Source organism: Chenopodium quinoa, unplaced genomic scaffold (assembly GCF_001683475.1).
Source record: "Chenopodium quinoa cultivar QQ74 unplaced genomic scaffold, ASM168347v1, whole genome shotgun sequence".
NCBI lineage: Eukaryota > Viridiplantae > Streptophyta > Magnoliopsida > Caryophyllales > Amaranthaceae > Chenopodium > Chenopodium quinoa.
In genome coordinates, this window is record NW_018744626.1 from 3,107,716 (window position 1) to 3,129,468 (window position 21,753).

At 34.1% G+C, this 21,753-nt stretch overlaps 3 protein-coding genes and 1 long non-coding RNA gene across 4 annotated transcripts; all 4 read right to left on the minus strand.

Annotated features, from left to right (window-relative positions):
• Window positions 1-413: 413 nt before the first annotated feature.
• Window positions 414-1,371, minus strand: LOC110700792. The gene is made up of 2 exons (XR_002507276.1): window positions 1,237-1,371; window positions 414-814 (listed from the first exon to the last, which is right to left on the minus strand). It is a non-coding gene; the product is annotated as an uncharacterized LOC110700792 (long non-coding RNA).
• Window positions 1,372-5,212: 3,841 nt separating this feature from the next.
• On the minus strand, window positions 5,213-6,272 carry LOC110700494 (defensin-like protein). The gene is made up of 2 exons (XM_021878043.1): window positions 6,122-6,272; window positions 5,213-5,573 (listed from the first exon to the last, which is right to left on the minus strand). The coding sequence occupies exons 1-2, from the start codon at window positions 6,171-6,173 to the stop codon at window positions 5,401-5,403; spliced, it is 225 nt and encodes a 74-aa protein (XP_021733735.1). The 5' UTR covers window positions 6,174-6,272; the 3' UTR covers window positions 5,213-5,400.
• Window positions 6,273-9,424: 3,152 nt separating this feature from the next.
• On the minus strand, window positions 9,425-10,646 carry LOC110700495 (defensin-like protein). The gene is made up of 2 exons (XM_021878044.1): window positions 10,471-10,646; window positions 9,425-9,936 (listed from the first exon to the last, which is right to left on the minus strand). Exons 1-2 carry the CDS (start codon window positions 10,532-10,534, stop codon window positions 9,764-9,766), a joined length of 237 nt encoding a protein of 78 aa, XP_021733736.1. The 5' UTR covers window positions 10,535-10,646; the 3' UTR covers window positions 9,425-9,763.
• Window positions 10,647-17,790: 7,144 nt separating this feature from the next.
• Window positions 17,791-21,319, minus strand: LOC110700891. The gene is made up of 3 exons (XM_021878473.1): window positions 20,978-21,319; window positions 19,588-20,879; window positions 17,791-19,213 (listed from the first exon to the last, which is right to left on the minus strand). Exons 1-3 carry the CDS (start codon window positions 21,317-21,319, stop codon window positions 17,791-17,793), a joined length of 3,057 nt encoding a protein of 1,018 aa, XP_021734165.1.
• Between the last annotated feature and the right edge of the window lie 434 nt (window positions 21,320-21,753).

Consider the following 21,753-nt stretch of genomic DNA (forward strand, 5'->3'; position numbering starts at 1 on the left):
ATAAATATCTAAACAAATGATACTTTTTTAGAATTTGATATATATATATATATATATATATATATATATATATATATATATAATGTTAATTTTAAAAATTACCTAGGAGTCAAGATGACAAGAAAATATTATATTTGATCTAAAAGTCAAGATGACAAAAAGACTACGGTTTCGAATCTCATCCCTCCTGTCTGAAATAATTTATTTATAATTACAAAATATGTGATTAATTCCACCTTTTTAACTCTAAAAAATATGCTTATACTTGATTTACAGACAACATATATATGAAAAAGAATTATTGTTGACAAACTTAATAATAATAGCTGGTCACTTCAAATCATAAAGACAAGATCGAATACGTAATGCCAAGACAAGAATACAAACAAGAACAAAGATTGCAAAGGGCTTCATTGACTTGAATTTCGAGCTTTATTTAGATTGAATTGATTTAAGATAATTACATAGAAAAGATACTGTTTTGGTAGTGAAACATACATAAAGTTACAATGGTAGTACATGGAGCTAGCTAGATATATAGATAGATAGTCGTACTCCCTCTAAGCTTCATTGATGTGGTTTTACTAGTTACATTAATGACTATTAATTTCGGGACGGGGAGAGTACTTAGTCTAACGACGACAACAAAGGCATCTTCTACGAATGCCATGGCAATCTCCAGATTTCATTCCCTCCGATTTGCAAACGGCGTTACAGTCGGAGTCAGTTGCGCATGGCCCTTTGTACCTTACACTTGGAATATTGCATTTCTTTCTAAACAAGAATCCTTCTGCCACTCTTGGACCCACCCCCTCTGCAAATCACATTGTTATTAACCAAATAACAAGAAAAAAAAATCAAAATATTTTCACAGAAAATCGTCAAACCTATTTAGAGGGGGAAAAAATTAAAAATAAACCTAATACTTAAGAGGCAGTAAATTACAATTACAATTACAACAATAAATAATTAATCAAACAGCAGCCAAAGTGATTTAAGCTAATTAGAATTAATACTTGGTGACACATTTTGATCAATCCCTCAATTTAATATTGAAAATATTGCAACTCGGGTATAGAAGATTACAGTATTGAGAGAAGACGAGCCTAATCTTTATAAAATGTATGCAAGCTCGGCCCGACTAGTAATGTTGTGCAATAAATTTAACATAGACTATGCGTGTAGCATTATAACATTGCATAACAAAACCAATAAAGGGAGAAATGGAAGCTATACCTAATGTCAAGGCAAGCAAGAAAATAAGAAGAAAGGCTGCAATTGGCTTCATTCCTTGAAAACTTAGCTTTCCAACTCTAGCAAAAGAGGGTTTAATTTGATTAAGAGTATTAATTGATTGGTTAATTATGAAGTAAACACAAAACTATATTGGTTACTTTTATATGAGTAGAAATCTTTGACAGATGTAACATTGATACTCTCTATGTGTGTAACAATCTACACGTAACATTCCATTACATGATATCTTGACACGTTCTTTTTTCAATTTACTTTCGGGAAGGTCGCTTTGCACAGGGATAGATCGAGCATGCGTCAATCACTGATCATGTCTATTTTTACATGTATATGCTTAAGTTAGGAACACAGACACTCCCATAGCTTATCGTGTAAAAAAAAAAATGCTGAAGTTTGGTACAAATTTATAATCTAAACAAAAGTTATTATTGTTGTATATCAAAATATATATACTCCGTATTTTTCAAATTGTACCTAGAATTTGTAATCAAACACGATAGATTATATATAATTATACATTGTGCATGCATTATGTGCGTTTTTTTAGCTTGTTTATGTGTGTATATATGTCTCTCTCTCCAGACTCCACTATAAGGACTATGCTAGTACACATTTAATCTTACATACGCCGTGTTATGCCTACAATAATAATAAAGATATATACAATCAATATATAACAGTAGAATAAAAATATGATTAATGCATGCAATGTACAATAAAATGTAGTTAGGGCTTAGGAGTATAGATGATGTACCTAAAGGCTAAAGCCAAGACAATGACATTAATTTGCACCACAATTACATGCATTAGTAAGGCATACAAGTATAGGAAGATTGCCTCCTATGGGACTTATTGTGTCAAGGCATTGAGGAAATTATCAGCATGTGACACTAAGTAACTAAGCTGTATTATTTTCTTCTTTAAAACTTAAAAGAAATAACAACGAGAAGCAATATTAAACTTTTAACTTGGGTTAAATTTGTTTTAACGCGAAAAATGTCTAGACTAGAGATTGAGTTAGAATAAAGTATCAAAAGCTGGGCTCAAGCTTCCCAAATCTCGGCCTCGATTTGGCTTGTTAACACTAATATAGGAAGTAAATTTAGCTATACATACATATTGCTTTTGTATTAGTTTAGCTTTGAGATTGTTTCATTACATACATACTCTCAATATCTTGGATTGAATACATGACATTATATCATTTATATACATGATTTAACCTAAAAAAATTCAAACTCCTTCTACCGCAAATTAATTCAATTAGTTTCTTTATTTATATCTCAAAACAGTTTGAACATTTCCTTATTTGACAAGGTCCAATTAGTAAATTTCTTATTTCACATGTACTCCGTATGTAGCTCTCATGGAGTATGTTGCATGGATCCTCTAATCCTCTATCACCTAAGTAGAGCAGCTAGAGACAATTTTCTACCGTGTATTACTAGTGCTGGAACTAAAATGAGATTGAATATAACAAAAATTATACGAAGTATAAATTACGGAGTATCAGTTAACCATCTTTTACTCACTCATTGTAATTAAAATGTAACAAGATTTTAGAACTAATTAAGAAGGCAAGCCTGATTTTAGTGACACAGTAAAGCCCAAAACATGGGACTTTGGGAGGCTCTTGTTTGATCTGATCCTATAGACTGATCAAAGTCATAGTGGTCCAATTCATTATAACAAGTTTAGAGCAGGGCTTTAAGAGAGTTTGGATTGTCACTCTCACAACATAAGTTAGGGCCTGTTCACATTTACTTAATTTCAGGTTCAGTTCAGCTCTAATCAGTTCAATTCAGTTCAGCTCCAATCAATTCAGTTCAGTTCAGTTCAGCTCCTAATTTCTCTCTCTCATAAAATATTCATTTCAGCTTAGTTCAGTTCAGTTCAGCTCCAATCAGTTTAGTTCAGTTCAACTCCAATCAGTTCAATTCAGCTTCAATCAGTTCAGTTCATTTCAACTCAGTTTAGTAAATGTGAACAGACCCTTAGTTACCTCCCAAAACTCCAAAATCGTTTATCACAAGTAGCAAAAAAAAAAAAAAAAAAAAAAAAAAAAAAACTCAACATCTTTCTAAATAAAGAATGGTTGTTAAATTTGTTGAAAGCTAGTAGAATTGACTATTACTTTGGAGTAGGAATGGCAACAAGTTAGATTCAGATCCGATTTTAAATAGTATAACTCTGACTCTACAAGATGAAAAAGTGTTAATTTTAATTCCACTATTTTTTATAATCAAATTTTGATTCAACTTACAAACTTGATCAACTTCTGACCTTGATTAGATTCAACTCAATTATTTTTTGGCCCAATTTGTTTCAAGTTAATTAATATTATTTGAAAAAAACAATAATTTGTTATTATTATGTACAAAAAATATTTTGGCAATGTTATAAACTTACCTCTAAATACACTTTAGCCAAATACATAATTATCATCAAACTGTCAAAGTTCGATAAAACCATAAGTCTATAATACGTCGGAGTAGATCAAGGGCATGGATTAAAAATTGAGCAAACTAATGGGCTTGTGTATGAGCCTACTTCTTTTGACCAAGTGAAGCCCAAAATTGATTGTTTTGTAAGCGTGGAAGCTCTTGAAGTCATAGTGGATAATGGATTAGGGGGAGTAAAAAGGTTGCAAGGTCTTTTTGGATCTTTCTAACTCTAGGATATGGCTTCTAGTGTTTTAGAACCTACAACAGGTCCAGGTAGGGTATTGCGTATTTGTGTTATGGACCGTTTGGTCCAAAGATTTCAGACTTGGCTCCTACCCATAGGCCATAGCCACCAAGCTTTACCAAGCACAGTTTGGTGGAGTTGGTGGGGAACTCACCTAGTGACTTTGAAATCACGAGTATGAGCCTCACTAGCTACAAAATGCTTGGGAGTAGGAGAATTCCCTTACGTTCCCCTACTCTCAAGCGATTACCTGCGGAGCTAAGTTGGCTAAGCTGTGAGAGGTGTCGACTCAGTAGGATCCTTCTTCTTAACTTAAAAAAAATACTAATAACAATAAAGGTCATACCCCATCTTAAGGAAGTGTTTGATTAAAACAATAGAAACATAGTGGAAAGGACACAAATAAGAGGGGAGAAAAGAATCATATAACTATTACCTTTTCATCTATTTGGTTCCGCTATGGAAAGAAATCATTTTATGTTTGAGGAAGGTAGGAGTATTTGTTACTTTAGGTTTTAGAGTGGTAATAAATGGGTGGAATCCCTTACTAAATGATTCACCCATTGGACCACGGGCATTGAGCCTCCTCCACCAACCCCCCATGGCTCTGCTCTGTTAACGGGCTAAGCGTTTGGAAGTTGGGGGAGGAGGTGGTAAGGGAATTCTCTACCAGTCTACCTAACATGTATTTAGTAGGGTTTGATCACATAACCTCATAGTTGTGAGATACGGATATCAATTTCTCACTAAACCAAACCTTCATTACTTGGTTATTTGTGTGCTATATACATTGATATATACATCATACATCAATTTCTCACTAGATCCATCTGTATAATTTTTGTTATGAGCCCACCATAAACAACTTGCGGGTTACAGGGTATATTATTCACACATTTTAAGGATAGCTTTCTCAATTTAATGAGTTTTAGGTGTCCCTAACATGCTTGTTATTATTCATAGTAATTCAAAGAAAATGATATGACATTGAATTAGAAACCGTGGAATATCCATCTAAAACTTACACTTGTGTAGTTGTGTTCATTTTAACTCCTCCATCAACCACGTACCATCACCACCATATCATTCACATATATGACCTAGTTCACACGGAGTGATTTATTTCTAAATTGATCTGATCATTCGAGAAAATTATTAATCTTACAAAATTCCAATCCATCAATCTTAGTCATCCAAAAAAATCGGTTTTAAAAAAAAAATTCTCGTACGATTGATAAATATGTTTAACATACGATTATGACACTACCACTTTAGCCACAACAAACGTACAATTTTATTGCACATACTAGTAGTCCCGATACAACATGCGACAAACACATTATTTTTCGCAACAATTAAACATACCAGTAACAACTTTTGAATTTTTTTATAATCCCACCCCATACATTGAGGATACATAATTAAGGAGCACGAATATAATCAATAGTTAGAGGGTAATTAAGCGCAGGGCTTAGTGCAAAAGCATCTTCTACGAAGGCCTTTACAATCACCACCAGAAAATCCTTCAGTTTGACAGACATTTTCGCAGTTCCTTTTACTTATACATGCTCCTTTGAACTTATGGCTTGCTGTTTCACATGTTCTTGCTTCTGCTACTCTTGGTCCCATCTCTAAACAAACACACAAATTTTTAATTAGCCTTTTTTTTCAAAAAAATAAAGATAAGATACTCGATCCAAGGAAGCTAATTAGATACGTTAGTTTTCTCTCAAGATTGTACCTTGACTAAGTTTAATTAATCTTTAATTAGTTATGAACAATTTTTAAATTTATCTAAGTAAAATAATGAGCTACATTTTTAATTTGTGAGCACGTACTATAGATATGAGAATTATAATTCATAAACTTAAATTAGTGCGAAGTTATTGACACATTATATCAACACAAATAAGTTACTAAACATTTTATAACGTGTCCAACTGGCCATAGGCCGGGATTAACTAGGATTTTCTCGTTTGAACTACCAACGTTAATGCTAGTAGTGTTTTGCATTATGTGTACTTATAAACCAAACGACATACTCAGTAACATTCCAATATATTACTCCTCATTGTCTCAAAACACATTGAACATTTAAACTATGTAATTTGTAATCTTTAGTGTAATTTTTCGTAAAATGTACTACATATATATACCAAGTTAATTAAAATGGTTGTACCTGCGGCAAAGACAAGCAGGAGGACGAGAAAAACAGCAGTAAAAGGCCTCATTGTTTGATACAAGCTGCTTCAAAGTTGAGCAAAAAAGAGAAAAGGTGTTTACAAAATTATAGAGAGTTTAATTTGTTTTTGTGATATAACTCAAGGCTGCATAAAGAGTCATTTATATAGAGAAAATGTTAAATGCGGGCCTGGACCGCACCCGCAAACCAAGAGAGAGAGAGTTTACTTCACAAGTCTAAGGAGGTTCCATCCCAAAACCATATGGCAATAGGAGGAGTAGCCCCTTAACTTTATAAAGTGTTTAAGTCTCTCTTCTTCAACCAATATGGGACACTTACATGTGATGATACACTTCAACACTCCCCCTCACATGTAAAGTCCCGTTACACAAGGATCACTTGATCCAATTTAACTTGGCCCAGAATACTTAATGCCATTAAAGGTCCCAAACCATGGGCATGACAATATACTCAAGCCATTAAAGGTCCCAAACCATGGGTCTGACTCTGATACCATGTAATGCGGGCTTGGGCCGCACCCGCAAACCAAGAGAGAAAGAGTTTACTTCTCAAGTCTAAGGAGGTTCCATCCCAAAATCATATGGTAATAGGAGGAGTAGCCCCTTAAATTTATAAAGTGTTTAAGTCTCTCTTCTTCAAACAATGTGGGACACTTACATGTGATGATACACTTCAACAGAAAACATTGCCTACCTACTCCTTACTTAGCTTCCTTAGTTGTCAATTAGATAACTTTATTTTTTCATTTTTTAAGGAATTTTAATTAGGTAACTAGATATGGGAAAAAGAACAAAATTCAAAATCTAGTGTGATTCTTTAATTTAGTAGTCATTTTCAAATTTATAAAATGTACATACATGGATCTTATCCAATCAATTTTTTATAACTTCATTCTAACTCTATCTATACAATACCGGTGAGACAAACATTTTTAAAAATGTACAATAAAATATTATACATCTGCTATAACTTTACCTAAAAATAATGATCAAAAGTTAGTATATATAAGTTACCATGATATTAGTAAAAGTTATTTATGTTGTACTGATAAAAGTTATTCAAAAAGTCTAAAAATTACCCTAAATTTGATAATAGTTATTTCGACGTATAGTAATATTATTGTACATCGGATGTATACAAAAAATTTTGTTTATGATCAAACTATACATGTAATAATCCGATTTTCAAAAATGCAAACGTACAACATTTTTATTTTATTTTCTTGTACCAAATGCAAACGCTGTGTATTTTGTTGATGACTTGATGAGAACATAGCCTTTGATTAAATAAAATGCAAATGAATAATCCTTTGATGATAATTAGTTTTTGGAAATGTCTAAATTATTAGTTTTTTTTTTTTTTTTTTTTGACGGGGCCTAAATTATTAGTTAAACTGCTGCATTTAACCTAAAACGGAGAGAATGATACTGATGTTTACAATTAATTAAAACCCATGAAGAATTTACCATCATCCAAAACCTAAAAGAAAATTAGGTTAGCAAGCCAATGTGGACTATCCTATTACAGTAATTAAAAGAACTTAAATGAGTACTTGGCATTGTAACTTAATTAATTGATGGCACTTTAAAAAAGAATGGGACTTTATATCCTAAAAAGTTGAGTTGATGATAAAAGTAACATATCAGCTGGTGCACATCTACGGTACAAATTTGTCTTAATGCCTGGAGCTTCACGAGTCATTACTATTCGCGCATTATTACGATCAATTCAGTATCTAGCAGGCCCCATTACCTATGATTTTGTTAAATTTTCAGATCTACTAAGTACCATATCCAATATCAACCTCATATTTTTTTTTCCACTTGATTTATCCTTTGGTTGCGGATCAATTATGGGTAATTTGATTTCATTTATCTTCAATTATTGTTGCAGGGGATTAAATACACAGTCATTATTGTACTCTTAATCACCACCGCACCAACAATCAATTGATATATCAACATCAAATAGGACCATGAGAGATAATGTTACACTAAACCAACTGATTTTTGCTTTAATTTGGTCCTAGAGGTGGATTTAATCATAAATATAATTAATTACATCATTATATCAATGAATGAGATGTATATTTTTGAATAATAATAATACAGTACATCAGCAAACATTTATACAAGTATATGTGAACTACTTTTGAATTTTTGGTTGATGTGTTAAAATGGTAAACGTAATTTTAAAGTAATATGTCCTCCGCCTTATAATATACAAAGTAGTTTTCTTATCTTACAATAAATTTTATGGACACTCAATGTAATACATAAATTTTAAATTTATGTAAAAATCTTTTGAAACGATGGAACATATAATACAATGTTGCTGGGTACAGTGATTATGTAGGTGGGAAGGGGAAAGAGAGATTGAATTGAAAGAGTAAGGATGAAAAGAGTCAATAATCAAGAGGGTACATCACACTTGAGCCAATTGAAGTGGATATGGGTATGATTTAGGTGTGAAAATGAGTACATTATGTCCTTTATTAACATGGACTTAAAAGCATGTTATAAACAAGGAGTAATGACTAATGAGTGTAAACGTGTTACACACTCATATTATTATGTGCATGATGATGGTACAAATTCCCTTAGTTTTTTGCTCATTTAATTTGGAGCTCAGTCATTCATATCATCCTAAACATAAGTTATAAATTGACTATGGAAAAAAGCTATTAAACGTCATGGTTTGTATCAGAATTGTTCAATTTGCTCTCAAAATTTTTCTAGGTTATGGTCAATTTTAATAGACAATTTGAAACCTATTTCTCCTTAAATATCCAATAGTAAGGGATCTATTGGCTTGTTTGATCAATTAGATTCGGCTGATTTAATTTAGAGGTATATGTCATGCCTTCATGTAAGATTTTAATATAGCCTATATATGGTGCTCAGTAGTAATGGTGTTATTTGGCTCATTCAAGTTAATTAATTACTAATTAGGCCATTTTGGGCACTTCACGATCAATGAGTCAAATTGAATTAGGGATAGGTTGGGATGGATTCACCTTTCCTCCTCCGTCTACTAAGAGATCGAAGAGAGGGTGGACTACTAAAATGTATCTTCTTTTATTATATTATATTCAGTTATTCACTAGGTCATTGATTTAGGTTAATATGTATTGTGATAGAGTTTGGATTTGATCGATGGACCAGGAAAAATTGTTACATTATTTTATAAAAGTACCACAATGAAACACATAACATGATTATAACATCTTAAAAAGAATTAGTACAGTTATACAACTTGTACATAATAAGTCATTGATAGTGATTGAACCGAGTAATATTGTTACATTATTATTTAAAATTACCACAATGAAACACATAACATGATAGAACATCTTAAAATTAAAAGATCTAGTACAGTTGTACAACTTGTACATAATAACTCATTGATAGTGATTTGTAAATACTACAATAGTCACTTACATACAAGTGGTACAACAAAATACACATACACAATGTTGCATGTAACAACATATTCATGCAATAATAACTTTATTATTCAACAACCATCCATATCCACCTCAACTAGAACATGTTAAGGATGGAATTAGCATTTTAAGCAGCACACATTTAACATAATGAGCACATGATTATAGCTTAATTAAACACACGGCCCGTTACAAATGCATCTTCTACGAAAGCCTTTGCATTCTCCTCCTGGAAATCCTTCAGTGTTGCAAGTATTCTCACAATTTCTGCTGCTAGTACACAGTCCCTTGAACCTATGACTTGGAGATCCACATGTTCTTGCTTCGGCTACTCTTGTTCCAATCTCTTTAATTTATTCAGGAGGACAAAAAATTAGATACTCAGTTGTTAGTAATTACGTAAAGGTAATATAAATCAGTACTCCATATAACATAAACAAAGTTTGATCCAATATTTTTTGGGACCACTATGGTCCCAAGATTTTATCGACTATACATTTTTAACCCAAAAAAAAAATGGCGATTGAGTGACAAATAAAGTAAAAAATAAATAAAAATCTTCAATATAATGTTCCAAGACTTGTTAAATTTATGTATGTAATTGACTACATAATAGAATAGACAACTTTATCATGTATCTCCATCTTTACAATAATATAAAAGGTGTATGTGCTATATACTAGCATTTTAGCAATTATCTTTCTATACTAATCAAACTAAGTAAGATTTGATGAATAAAAGATAATAATTAGGATGCCAATTTAATTTTTTCTTAGCTTATTTTTAGGTGAGGCATGCATTAAATTTTATTTGATACTTCATACAGTTCAAAATAATGACTTCATGTAAATTTGAAAAGGGAAGGAAGATTTCTAGGTACCTGTGGCCAAAACAAGAAAGAGCACTAGACAAATGACAGCAAAAGGCCTCATTGATTGCTTCATATTTCTGCTTTTGGTTATGGAAAAGAGGGTTTAGAGAATTGTAATGGAGAGCTTAATTGATTGGTGAGTGCCCAATATAACAATACTAGAGGTTTCTTATATAGGATATTTGGTCCATATTATAATTGTGAATAACACCTATATCTTTATATGTGGCTGATATAAAAAGAGTTTGCCTTTAGACTTATAATTAGCTCCGCATAGAGCTGTAAAAACAAATTTAACGTAATCGGACTAAAATCAAGATGACTTGAAAACAAGGGTTCAAACTTGTGACTTTGAAGTCACAAGGTGAGTTCTCACCAACTCCACCAAACTTTGCTCGATATATTAATTTCGTATATATAAACATATTACATACAAATAATAGATCCAATCTGACACCTCAACACTATAATTATTAACCAATTAAACTGAATTCATAAACAAAATTATGCATTCAATCTGCATAGGCAAACTAATTTCTTTTTTTTGAAAACAGAAAAGAAATTTGTTTCTTAATAATTGTCAATTAAATTAACTGGTACGACTAATAGACACATTTTAGGAATAAGAAATTAACATTACATAATGGCAAAGCAAGAGGGTAACTTTACCTAAAGAAAATTACTCCCTACAAATATTATTATAAACCCCTTAAAATCATTGTCTCATTTTTTCATGCACTAACTTCTTTCTAAGGTGATGTTAATATCAGTTTCTATAAGTTGATCAAATTACATGCATTATTATAATTTGATAATTTAATACTTTTCTATTTTTCTTAAGAAGGAAATCATATAATATATATATTATGAAACTATACAAGATGGCTTTTTTGGATCTTTGTCAAATACGGGACTAGATCGCACCCGTCGTTAAGAGAGAGTTCATTCTACAAATTTAAGGTAAGGAGGTTTAATTTCATCCAAAAACCATATTGCTATAAGAGAGGTAACCCCTTAGATCACATTAAAAAACAGGTGTGAACCACGCATGTTATCTCGAATTAGGGTCTGTTCTCATTGACTGAACTCAGTTGAACTAAACTGAAATAAAATGAATATTTTATAAGAGAAGGAAATTAGGAGCTGAAATGAACTGAAAATAAACGTATGAGAACAGGCCCTTAAAGTGTATACTCTATAGTTCCAAAGAGATTTCATCCCAAAATCATATATAATAACTCCTAACTTCATCGGCCTTTTAAAGTGTTTAACTTTCACCTTTTAGACTTTTTTTAATATAGAACATGTACATGTATTACATTGTTTGGAAATAATAAAGTTCAACAATCTTGAATCATGAAATATGGCCTGGCTTAGCCAACCACCATTTTGTTTTTTGCGAGATTGCAGTATTATTCTCATGTCAATTACAGTACTAACGGTGTGTTTGGGTTGAAGGAAATGGAGGGAAAGGAAGGGAAGAGAGATGGAGTATCTTTCATTTGAATAGCAAATGAGAAAGGGACTAAGGGATTGGAGGGCAGAGAAAAGGAAGGATTAAATTGTTGGAAATTGATCCCTCCAATTATGGAGAGATTTAGAAAGAAAACTCATCCTTCTTCCCTCCCCTCCTCTTCTCCTCCCTCCGCTTCTTTTCCTTCCCCTTTCTTCATCCAAACAAGCTGTAAATGTAATCGTAAGCTATGGGTTCAGCCAAGCCTACAATAAAAAATAAAAATAAAAAATAATTAAAAAAAAACTAGGAAAAAAATATGGGTTCAGCCAAACAAGAATATGCCAAAAAAAAAAATTGGACAAAGCATATGGCAATATTATATTAAAGGCTTATAATGCGCGCACCATTGTTTGATTTCGCAATTTGCAATTAGGAAAGTGAATTATTTCTCATTTGCTCCACTATTGAGTTCGTGGACAATTGTACTTTACTCGTAACCTTAAGTCATAATAGGGGGCTCGATGCTAACTCTATTTTCCTTTTGTTAGTTTAGATGAACTACTACGAGAGGGGGGTGAATGGTAGTAGGTTCAAATCGCAGAACTTATGCGGAAATAAACAATAAAAACATAAAGAAACTTAAAGCAGACAACAAGTTTTACGAGGAAACCATCCAGTGCCTAACTGGAAGTAAAACCTCGGCCCTATTGGGACTTATAAACAAATTCCACTATAATAGGCAACTCTCCTAGTACAACCTATTACACAGACCTTTGCTTTGCAAGTTCCTCCTAAGACACTTGCTAATTGATAAGAACCTATCCTATCAGACCTAAGAAAAACTCAGGCACCTTTTTCGACCCAAGACACACTCAGGTTCCTTTCTCGACCTAAGACACACTCAGGTTCCTTTTTCCCACTGTGCAACCCAAGACACACTCGGGGTGACTGACTACCACTCGAATTTTAGAGAATTCAAACTCATACACTCAAACGTGAATTTAAGAGAATTCACATTCTCACCCCAAAACCAATTACAACGCAAAGACACACTCTAACACATAAATGGAAAGCTACACATGAAACCCGAAATCAAAATGATAAAGCTTAAACCTTTGGCAAACTTACTCTTAAGCACTAAGTGGTTTTCACGCTTAAAACTCTCATTTTGCTAAGCTGAATTACTTCTATATTTATAGGAGTTTCTCAGCTCATAAACTAGGGTTTTCGCAAACAAGATAAGTTAAATAGAAATCTAAACTTATCTTTTTAAAACCGAAACTAAACAGATTTAATTTTGTTTTTTATGAAAACCAAATTTTATCAAATTCGTTTTTGTTAAAAGATAGAATTTTATGAAAAAGATAAAACCAAGTTCAACCAGATTTTAAAGGATAAAATCAAATAAATACTTTTTCATAAAACTTATAATTATCTTTTACAAATTAGTTTGTTTGCCAAACTTTATCTGATTTCTAATAAGTTCCATGCGCAACAACCATTAATGGGTTTACATCAACCTATAAAACAAACTTATCTTTTATAACACTATAAGTTATGAAGTCCATCTTTTTCAGTTGATATCTTGATCTTTGCACTGATCTTTGGTTATTGAGGCTTGCCCCAGCATTACACCGGAACCAGGTCGTTACAACCCGTTTTGAAGTTCCTGTTGAGAAACTTCGAGAAGTTCCATTGCTGGAACTCTTCTTCTGTCTTTTACTTGTCCTCATGAATCTTCTAAAGTTCCTTTGTCCCAGTTCCTACTTCAGCCCTCAGCGCCTACTGAACTTGCAAACATCACAACACTAGAAAATCCTTATTAAAAGGAAGTTTGCTCAATTCTTAACATCATCATCAAAACCTCATAAGGGTCAACAATTTCCCCTTTTTTGATGATGACAAACTGAGCAAACTCCTGAGAATAACAAGTAAAGAAACAGAAGGTTAAGTTTTCATTTTTCAATTTTTTTTTCATAGGCTAATTAAAGAAACTAAACAAAAATAAATAACAGAATGAAAAATAGAAAGCAAGAAAAAAAATTTAGAGAAGAGAACAACCTTTGTTACTTACTCAACTGGAACTAGAACAACTTCAGCTTCCAAGTTTGCTCCTGCTTTTCCCCCTTTTGGCATTATCAAAAACCTGACTTTTCAAAGTTTTATTCATCTACTCACAGCCCCACAGGCAATTCATCGAATGCGGGAAGCTGGAAGCAGCGCTGGCTAGCTCTCTTAAGCTAGTGCTTTCACACAAATTTTCCTGTTTATTCTCAACAATGCATGCATATATAGACAAAGTTCCATAGCATTTAACAAAACCAACCATCCAGAGTACTTGAAAATATTACAGACCAAGTTCCAAAATATTCAGAAGCAAATAAAGTTCAAAAACATCCAAAGAAAACAGATCATTGTTCTAAAAACCAACAGAAAATAGATTAAGCTAAGGGATGGCTGGGATAGGCTGCAAGGGTGATCAGACATCAAGCGCTTTTAGGATTTGCTCAAGATTTGCCTTGTTGTCTTCTTGATCTTTCTTCAATTGTGCTTCCAGGCTTGAAAAGGCTTTCTGGAACTCCTTAGCTTGAGATGCATTGCTTCTCTCCATTACCTTCATCTTCCCTGCCATGTCAATGAGCTGTCCTTCAACCTGCATAAGTCTATTAGATAAATCAGTGATTATCTCATCAGCTCCTCCATCTCCTTCACTTAACTCCAAGGGATCATTTGCACTTGTCCTGGCCTGAGTTCCAACTGAGAGCCTTCTGCTCTTCCTAACAGGACCTCTCAGCTGTGACTCCTCTTCCTTCCCTTTCTTCTTCTGCGCTTCATACTTCACGCACTTCCCCCTCACAACATCAAGGCTTATCCCCTTAGAGTGGTTTCATTTATCACATTTTCTCCTTTCTCCCTCATATGCCCATCAAATTCCTTCAATTTCACACCCAAATCTTCAAACACAGAAGCAAGAATTGCAGCATATCATATTTTTAATTCCTTTTCTTTACAATGCTCTAAGTGTTGGAGCATGATTGCTGGGAAATTAATTTTAATTCTTTTGGACATGCAAAAGATTAAGGCCATATCTAAGTAGAACAATTCATTTTTCTTTTGTGTCCTTGGAACCAAGGACTTTTTCACAAGGTTGAATAACAATTTGTGCAAAGGAGAAAGATCATTGTGATTCATGACACTTATACCTTTCCTACCACCCAAATAATTAATTATTTCGGTTTTAGTATGCCCTTCCACCTTCACAGTTACAACCTCTTTCATATAAGTATCAAATCCCTCACATGGAACTTGAAGCAGAGTTCCTAGTCTAGCAGCATCAAATTCAACATCAACCCCATTCACTTTGCTACAACACACACCATCTTCAAATTCACATTCTTTAACAAATTCATCCATAGCCAGAGGATATAGATAGTTTTTTGCTTTCACAGTAAATAAGTAATCCCAACCCTGAAACTTAAGCAGATCTAGAAATTCGAAATTCACCATTCTACACCATGCACCATCTATTCTATAGCCTACAACATACCTGTCAGCCTGACTCTTCAAGGCTTTCTCATCTTCTTCCCCCTCAGAATCATCCTTTGCCTCTTCAGGTTCGTCCTCTACTTCCCGAATTTGCTTATCTTGCGATTTCTCCGTTTTTTCAGCTTTTCTTTTCTTCCACTCAGCAATTCGACCGAGGAATTTTAATTTGGGAGGCTTGTGGTAGAAGATGTAGCGGTTTCTTCAACGGCTTTTGGCTTGGTATTTTTAGGTTCTGATGAGGTGTGAAGTAATTCAATGGGAGGTTCCAGGTTAATTGGTTGTGAGCTAGCAGATTTGGTGGGTGATTAAGCTTCTTGGTTTTTAGGGTTTTCGTCGGCCATGGTTGATTGTGGTTTAGCTGTAAAAATTTTGTGGTTGAGAGAGTTTGAGAGGTTTAATTTGATGTGATTGTGAGTTAGTGGAGTTGGTTGGGTGAGTATTTATAGGAGAGTAAATACGTGATACGGTGCTTTGAAGTTGAAGGGTTAGTTTTAGGAACAATGAATTTTATCTTGTTTTGAAGATTAATCTAGATGGAATTTTAATTCAAGACTTATCTTTTCACATTTTATTTAATAAAGAATTTTCCAGAAGATAATTTTTCTTGAAAACAGAATTTTAAAATCAAAATTCATGGAACAAGTCATATACATGTCTACATTTCCTTAAATTATATGTACAGTTTAAATGAGTGTTAATTGCACTAACCTCCAAGAGTTTACCAACGGTGACATTCCCGTTATGTTTATCACACCAAGTTTGTGATAGATGTTTTATTCTCCTAATTGATCCTGTAATTGACAATACCATATTTGGGAACTTCAGTTGCAATCAATTCAGCTTGATCATCCCAAGTTCCAGTCTCATGTTCTCAAAGCGTTCTCTGTTCAAAGGCTTAGTTAGAATATCAACAATTTGATTATTAGTAGGACAAAATTCCAACTTAATATAGCCTTTTTCCACATTATCTTTTAAGAAGTGATGTCTAATGTGGATATGCTTAACCTTAGAATGTTGCACTGGATCTTTAGAAATACAGATAGCACTAGTATTGTCGCAATAAATTGGAACACATTCAAATTTCAAACCAAAATCACATATTTGTTGTTTTATCCATAGCATTTGTGAGCAACAAGCTGCAGCAGCTACATATTCAGCTTTTGCTGTGGACAAAGCAACTGTATTCTGTTTCTTGGAACCCCAAGAAACTAAGCATGGTCCAAGAAATTGAGTCATACCTGATGTGCTCTTTCTATTTACTAGATCATCTGCATAGTCAGCATCTGTGTATCCAACTAAATCAATTGATTCATTTCTTGGATAGTAGAGACATAAGTCATTAGTTCCTTTGAGGTACCTAAGTATCCTCTTGACTGCCTTAAGATGAGATTCCTTTGGATTGGCTTGGAACCTCGCACATAAGCCTACACTGAACGATATGTCAAGTCTACTAGCAGTTAAATATAATAAGGAACCTATCATACCTCTATACGTCTTCTGATCTATACAAGTTCCAGCCGTGTCTTCATCCAGTCTGATGTTTGTTCCCATGGGTGTTCTTATAGTTTTGGAACTTTCCATCTTATATTTCTTTATGAGTTCCTTCACATACTTTTGCTGGTGAATCATTATTCCTTTCTCAATTTGCTTAATTTGCAATCCAAGAAAGAAGTTTAGCTCACCCATCATGCTCATTTCGAACTCACTACTCATAAGGTCAGCAAAATACTTCACCAAAGATTCGTTAGTTGCACCAAAAATAATAACATCTACATATATTTGTACAACTAAAATGTCAGTTCCTTTTGATTTCAAAAACAATGTTTTGTCTATTTTTCCTCTTTTAAAATCATTATCTAATAAGAACTTGGATAACCTCTCATACCATGCCCTAGGTGCTTGTTTCATCCCATAGAGAGCTTTATCAAGTTTATAGACATGATTTGAGAATTCTGGATTTTCAAATCCAGGGGGTTGTTCCACATAGACGTCCTCTTTTAATAAGCCATTTAAGAAGGCACATTTGACGTCCATCTGAAACAACTTAATGTCCATAAAAGCTGCAAAAGCAATAAGAATTCGTATAGCTTCTAACCTGGCAACTGGTGCAAATGTCTCATCAAAGCTATGCCTTCTTGTTGATTGTACCCTTTGACAACCATACTAGCCTTATTTCTCACAATGATTCCATGTTCATCAAGCTTGTTTCTGTACACCCACTTTAGTCCAATGACTTTCTGGTGTTCCGGTCTAGGAACTAGGTGCCAGACTTTGTTTCTTTCAAATTCACTTAATTCATCTTGCATTACTATAATCCAGTCTGCATCTTATAAGGCTTCATCACAGTTCTTTGGTTCCATGGTAGATAGGAATGAGTAAAATGCACAGAAGTTCCTTAGTTGGGACCGAGTCTGAGTTCCTTTGGTTATATCACTCATAATCATGTCCATTGGGTGAGACTTTTGATGTTTCCAACGTTTAGGGGTAAAGTCTTTGATTGGATATAATCTTTCTGGTTCAGCACCATTGTCTTCTGTCTCTTGATTCAGTGGCTTCGGATTCTCAGATTCTGGGTTATCAGGTTCTAGATGTTCCTCTTGAGGAACTTCTGTTTTAGTTGCAGTTTGATTTTCAGCTGTAGGATTCTTGTCTTGCTGCTTCATGGATGCAGTTGATTCCTCATCAGGGTCATGTCTTCTTACCAACCCTATTTCGAAATCATCATCATCATCCTGTACATCAATCACATAGTCAGTTTCATCAAAAATTATATGTACAGACTCGTCAACACACATTGTTCTTTTGTTGTAAACTCTATAAGCTTTACTATTTGAGGCATATCCTAAGAACACAGCCTCATCACTCCTTTCATCAAATTTTCCCAAGTTTCTCTTCCCATTATTGTGTACAAAGCACCTGCAACCAAAAGATCTAAAGTAAGAGATATTTGGTTTTCTTCCTTTCATTAGTTCATAAGGTGTTTTGTTGGTTATAGCTCGAATAGAGACTTTATTCAATATGTAACAAGCTGTGTTTACAGCTTCTGCCCAGAAGTTCCTAGGTAGTCCACTAGAAATCAACATTGTTCTTTCCATGTCTTCCAAGCTTCTATTTTTCCGTTCAACAACTCCATTTTGTTGTGGAGTCTTGGAGGCTGAGAAGTTGTGGTCCATTCCATGTTCTTCACAGAACTCATCAAATTTTGAGTTTTCGAAGTCAGTTCCATGGTTTGATCTCAGGTGGACTAACTGATGACCTGTTCTTCTCTGTTCTTTCTTCACAAAAGCAACAAACTGATCAAAAGTATCATCCTTACTTACAAGAAAGAAAACCCAGGTATATCTGGAAAAATCATCTACAATAACCATTACATACCTTTTGCCACTTCTGCTTTGTATCCTCATGGGACCACACAAATCCATATGAATAAGTTCCAATAGTTTTGTGGTGCTTACCATATTCTTATATTTGAAAGAAATTCGTGTCTGCTTACCTTTAACACAAGCACTGCAAACTTTATCTTTTAGGAACTTGATGGATGGAAGTCCTTCCACAAGTTCTTTCGACCTAAGTTTATCAAGCAAAGAAAAGCTAGCATGGCCAAATCGTTTGTGCCACAATAAGGGATCATTCTCAATGACACTAAGGCAGGTCAAACTACTACGTGGAACTTCATTGAGATCCACAATATATGTGTTCCCCTTTCTGGTTCCTTCGAGAATAATATTGTTAGTGTCATTGTTAATGATTCTACAAAGATTAGAAGTAAAGCTAACTGAGTTACCTTTATCACAAAATTGAGAAATACTTAACAAGTTGTTGTTTAAGACCCTCGACTAAAAAAACATTTTCAATGGCATGGGAACTTGACCTTCCTACTTTACCTATAACAATGATTTCACCTTTCTTATTATCACTAAAGGTCACAGTTCCTCCATAGCAGGCATCCAGTGAGAGAAATTTAGATTTATCTCCAGACATGTGCTTAGAACAACCACTATCGAGGTACCAAGTGTTGTTCCCCCTCACTGGAACCTGCATGAAAACTAAGCGTTAGTTTCTGGAACCCATGTTTCCTTGGGCTCCACTGTTTTGGAAGAAGAGTCAGATTTCTTCATCCATACCTGTTCAGCATGCTCAGTATTATTAAGAGTATCTTGAATTTTTTAGGACATGTAGCTCGAAGATGTCCTGTACCACAACAGTAGTGACATAATTTTTGACTGGGTAGATCTACATACTTCCTATTTCTCCTAGATTTCTTTTTATATCCTAGTCCTCCTTTATTCTTGTTTGGAGCATTAGCTATCCAAGATGGAATTCCATTATTAATCACTTCTTTGCCTTTCCTGGCTCTAGCAAGTTCCTCCTCCAAGGTTTGATTCTTTATTTTAACTTCTTCCAAATCTGATTTTAATTTCTCAAAGTTTGGAAGTTGGTTTGCAATAGGAACTTCAGTGTCAGGAAAGTCAATTCCAAGTTTTAGTTGGGCCAGCTCTACATTTAACAGTATATTGTCATGTTTTAGTTTTTCAACTTGTTCTTTTAGAAGGACATTTTTATCATATAAATCAAATAATCTATTTTGAACATCATCTTTCATATTATCAACCCATTCACTATGTTCTTTGTGGATTTTTAAAGCTTGATCAGTTTGGAACTTTGACCTATTTAGTTCTTTACAATCCTCTTGAAGTTCCAGAATAATATCCATAAGATTTTCTTTATTTAAATGTTTGAGTTGTCGATAGTCATACCATACCTCAGATTCAAGTTCCTTCAGACGAGCTTCATTATTAGCTTTAGCCATTAAACACAAGTTGGCTGTTTCTTCTATGGATTCTCCTTCTCCTTCATCTTCTGAATCAGAGTTTCCCCATGCAGCCATCATGGATTTTCTTACATCTTCCTTGGAGAATGATGATTTGTAATACTTGTTCTGTTCCTTGCCTTTGTAGTTGGCTTTCTCGTCCTCCTTAGGATTAGGGCAGTATCTGAGAAGATGTTCTTCGGAACCGCATCTGTAGCATTTGAAATCTTTGGAACTTGGCTGTCCTCGTCTGTTCTTTTCTCCTCTTTTTCCTAGCATTCTCCTAAACCTCCGTACAAGCATGGCAGTTTCCACATCGTCATTTTCAGAGTCGCTTGATTCATAAGCCTTTAGAGCAAGGCTCTTGTTCTTGGAACTTTCAGAGTTTGCTCCAAGATGGAGTTCATGAGTGAGCAGGGAACCATTGAACTGTTCAAGGTTGAACTTGGGGAAGTCCTTGGATTCCTGCAGAGCAGTGACCTTGTATCTCCACCTCTCATCTTGAGGAAGACTTCTAAGGACTTTCCTTACCTGTTCATCAATGGGTATGGACCTACCTAAAGATTCTAACTCATTGACAATGTTAGTAAATCTAGTGAACATATCCTGAATGGATTCTTTGTGTAGAATTTCAAATCTTTCATATTTTGACATTAGTAAGTAATTTTGGAACGTTTAACTTCATTCGTTCCTTCATGTGTTACTTGCAGTAAATCCCAAATCTGCTTTGCGGACTTACACCCCATGATTCTATTGAGCTCATGAGGTCCTAGTCCACAATGCAAGATTTTCACTGCTTGAGCATTTAACTCATATTTTTCATAATCTTCTTTATCAAATTCAGCTAGTGGTTTAGGGATTACCTCTTTGTTTGCATTGGTTTTTGTTAACTCGAAGTCACCATTTTCAATGACTCTCCATACTTGGTAATTTTCAGCTTTGATGAATATCTCCATTCTATTCTTCCAGTATGAATAAAACTTGCCATTGAACATTGGTGGTCTTTGGGTAGAATACCCTTCTTCAAGTTTCTCGCGAGCATTCATCTGTTCAGGAACTTTACTCTACAAGGTTGCTTGTAACTTCGTGAGAACCTGCTATGATACCAATTGTTAGTTTAGATGAACTACTACGAGAGGGGGGTGAATGGTAGTAGGTTCCAATCGCAGAACTTATGCGGAAATAAACAATAAAAACATAAAGAAACTTAAAGCACACATCAAGTTTTACGAGGAAACCATCCAGTGCCTAACTGGAAGTAAAACCTCGGCCCTATTGGGACTTATAAACAAATTCCACTATAATAGGCAACTCTCCTAGTACAACCTATTACACAAACCTTTGCTTTGCAAGTTCCTCCTAAGACACTTGCTAATTGATAAGAACCTATCCTATCAGACCTAAGACAAACTCAGGCACCTTTTTCGACCCAAGACACACTCAGGTTCCTTTCTCGACCTAAGACATACTCAGGTTCCTT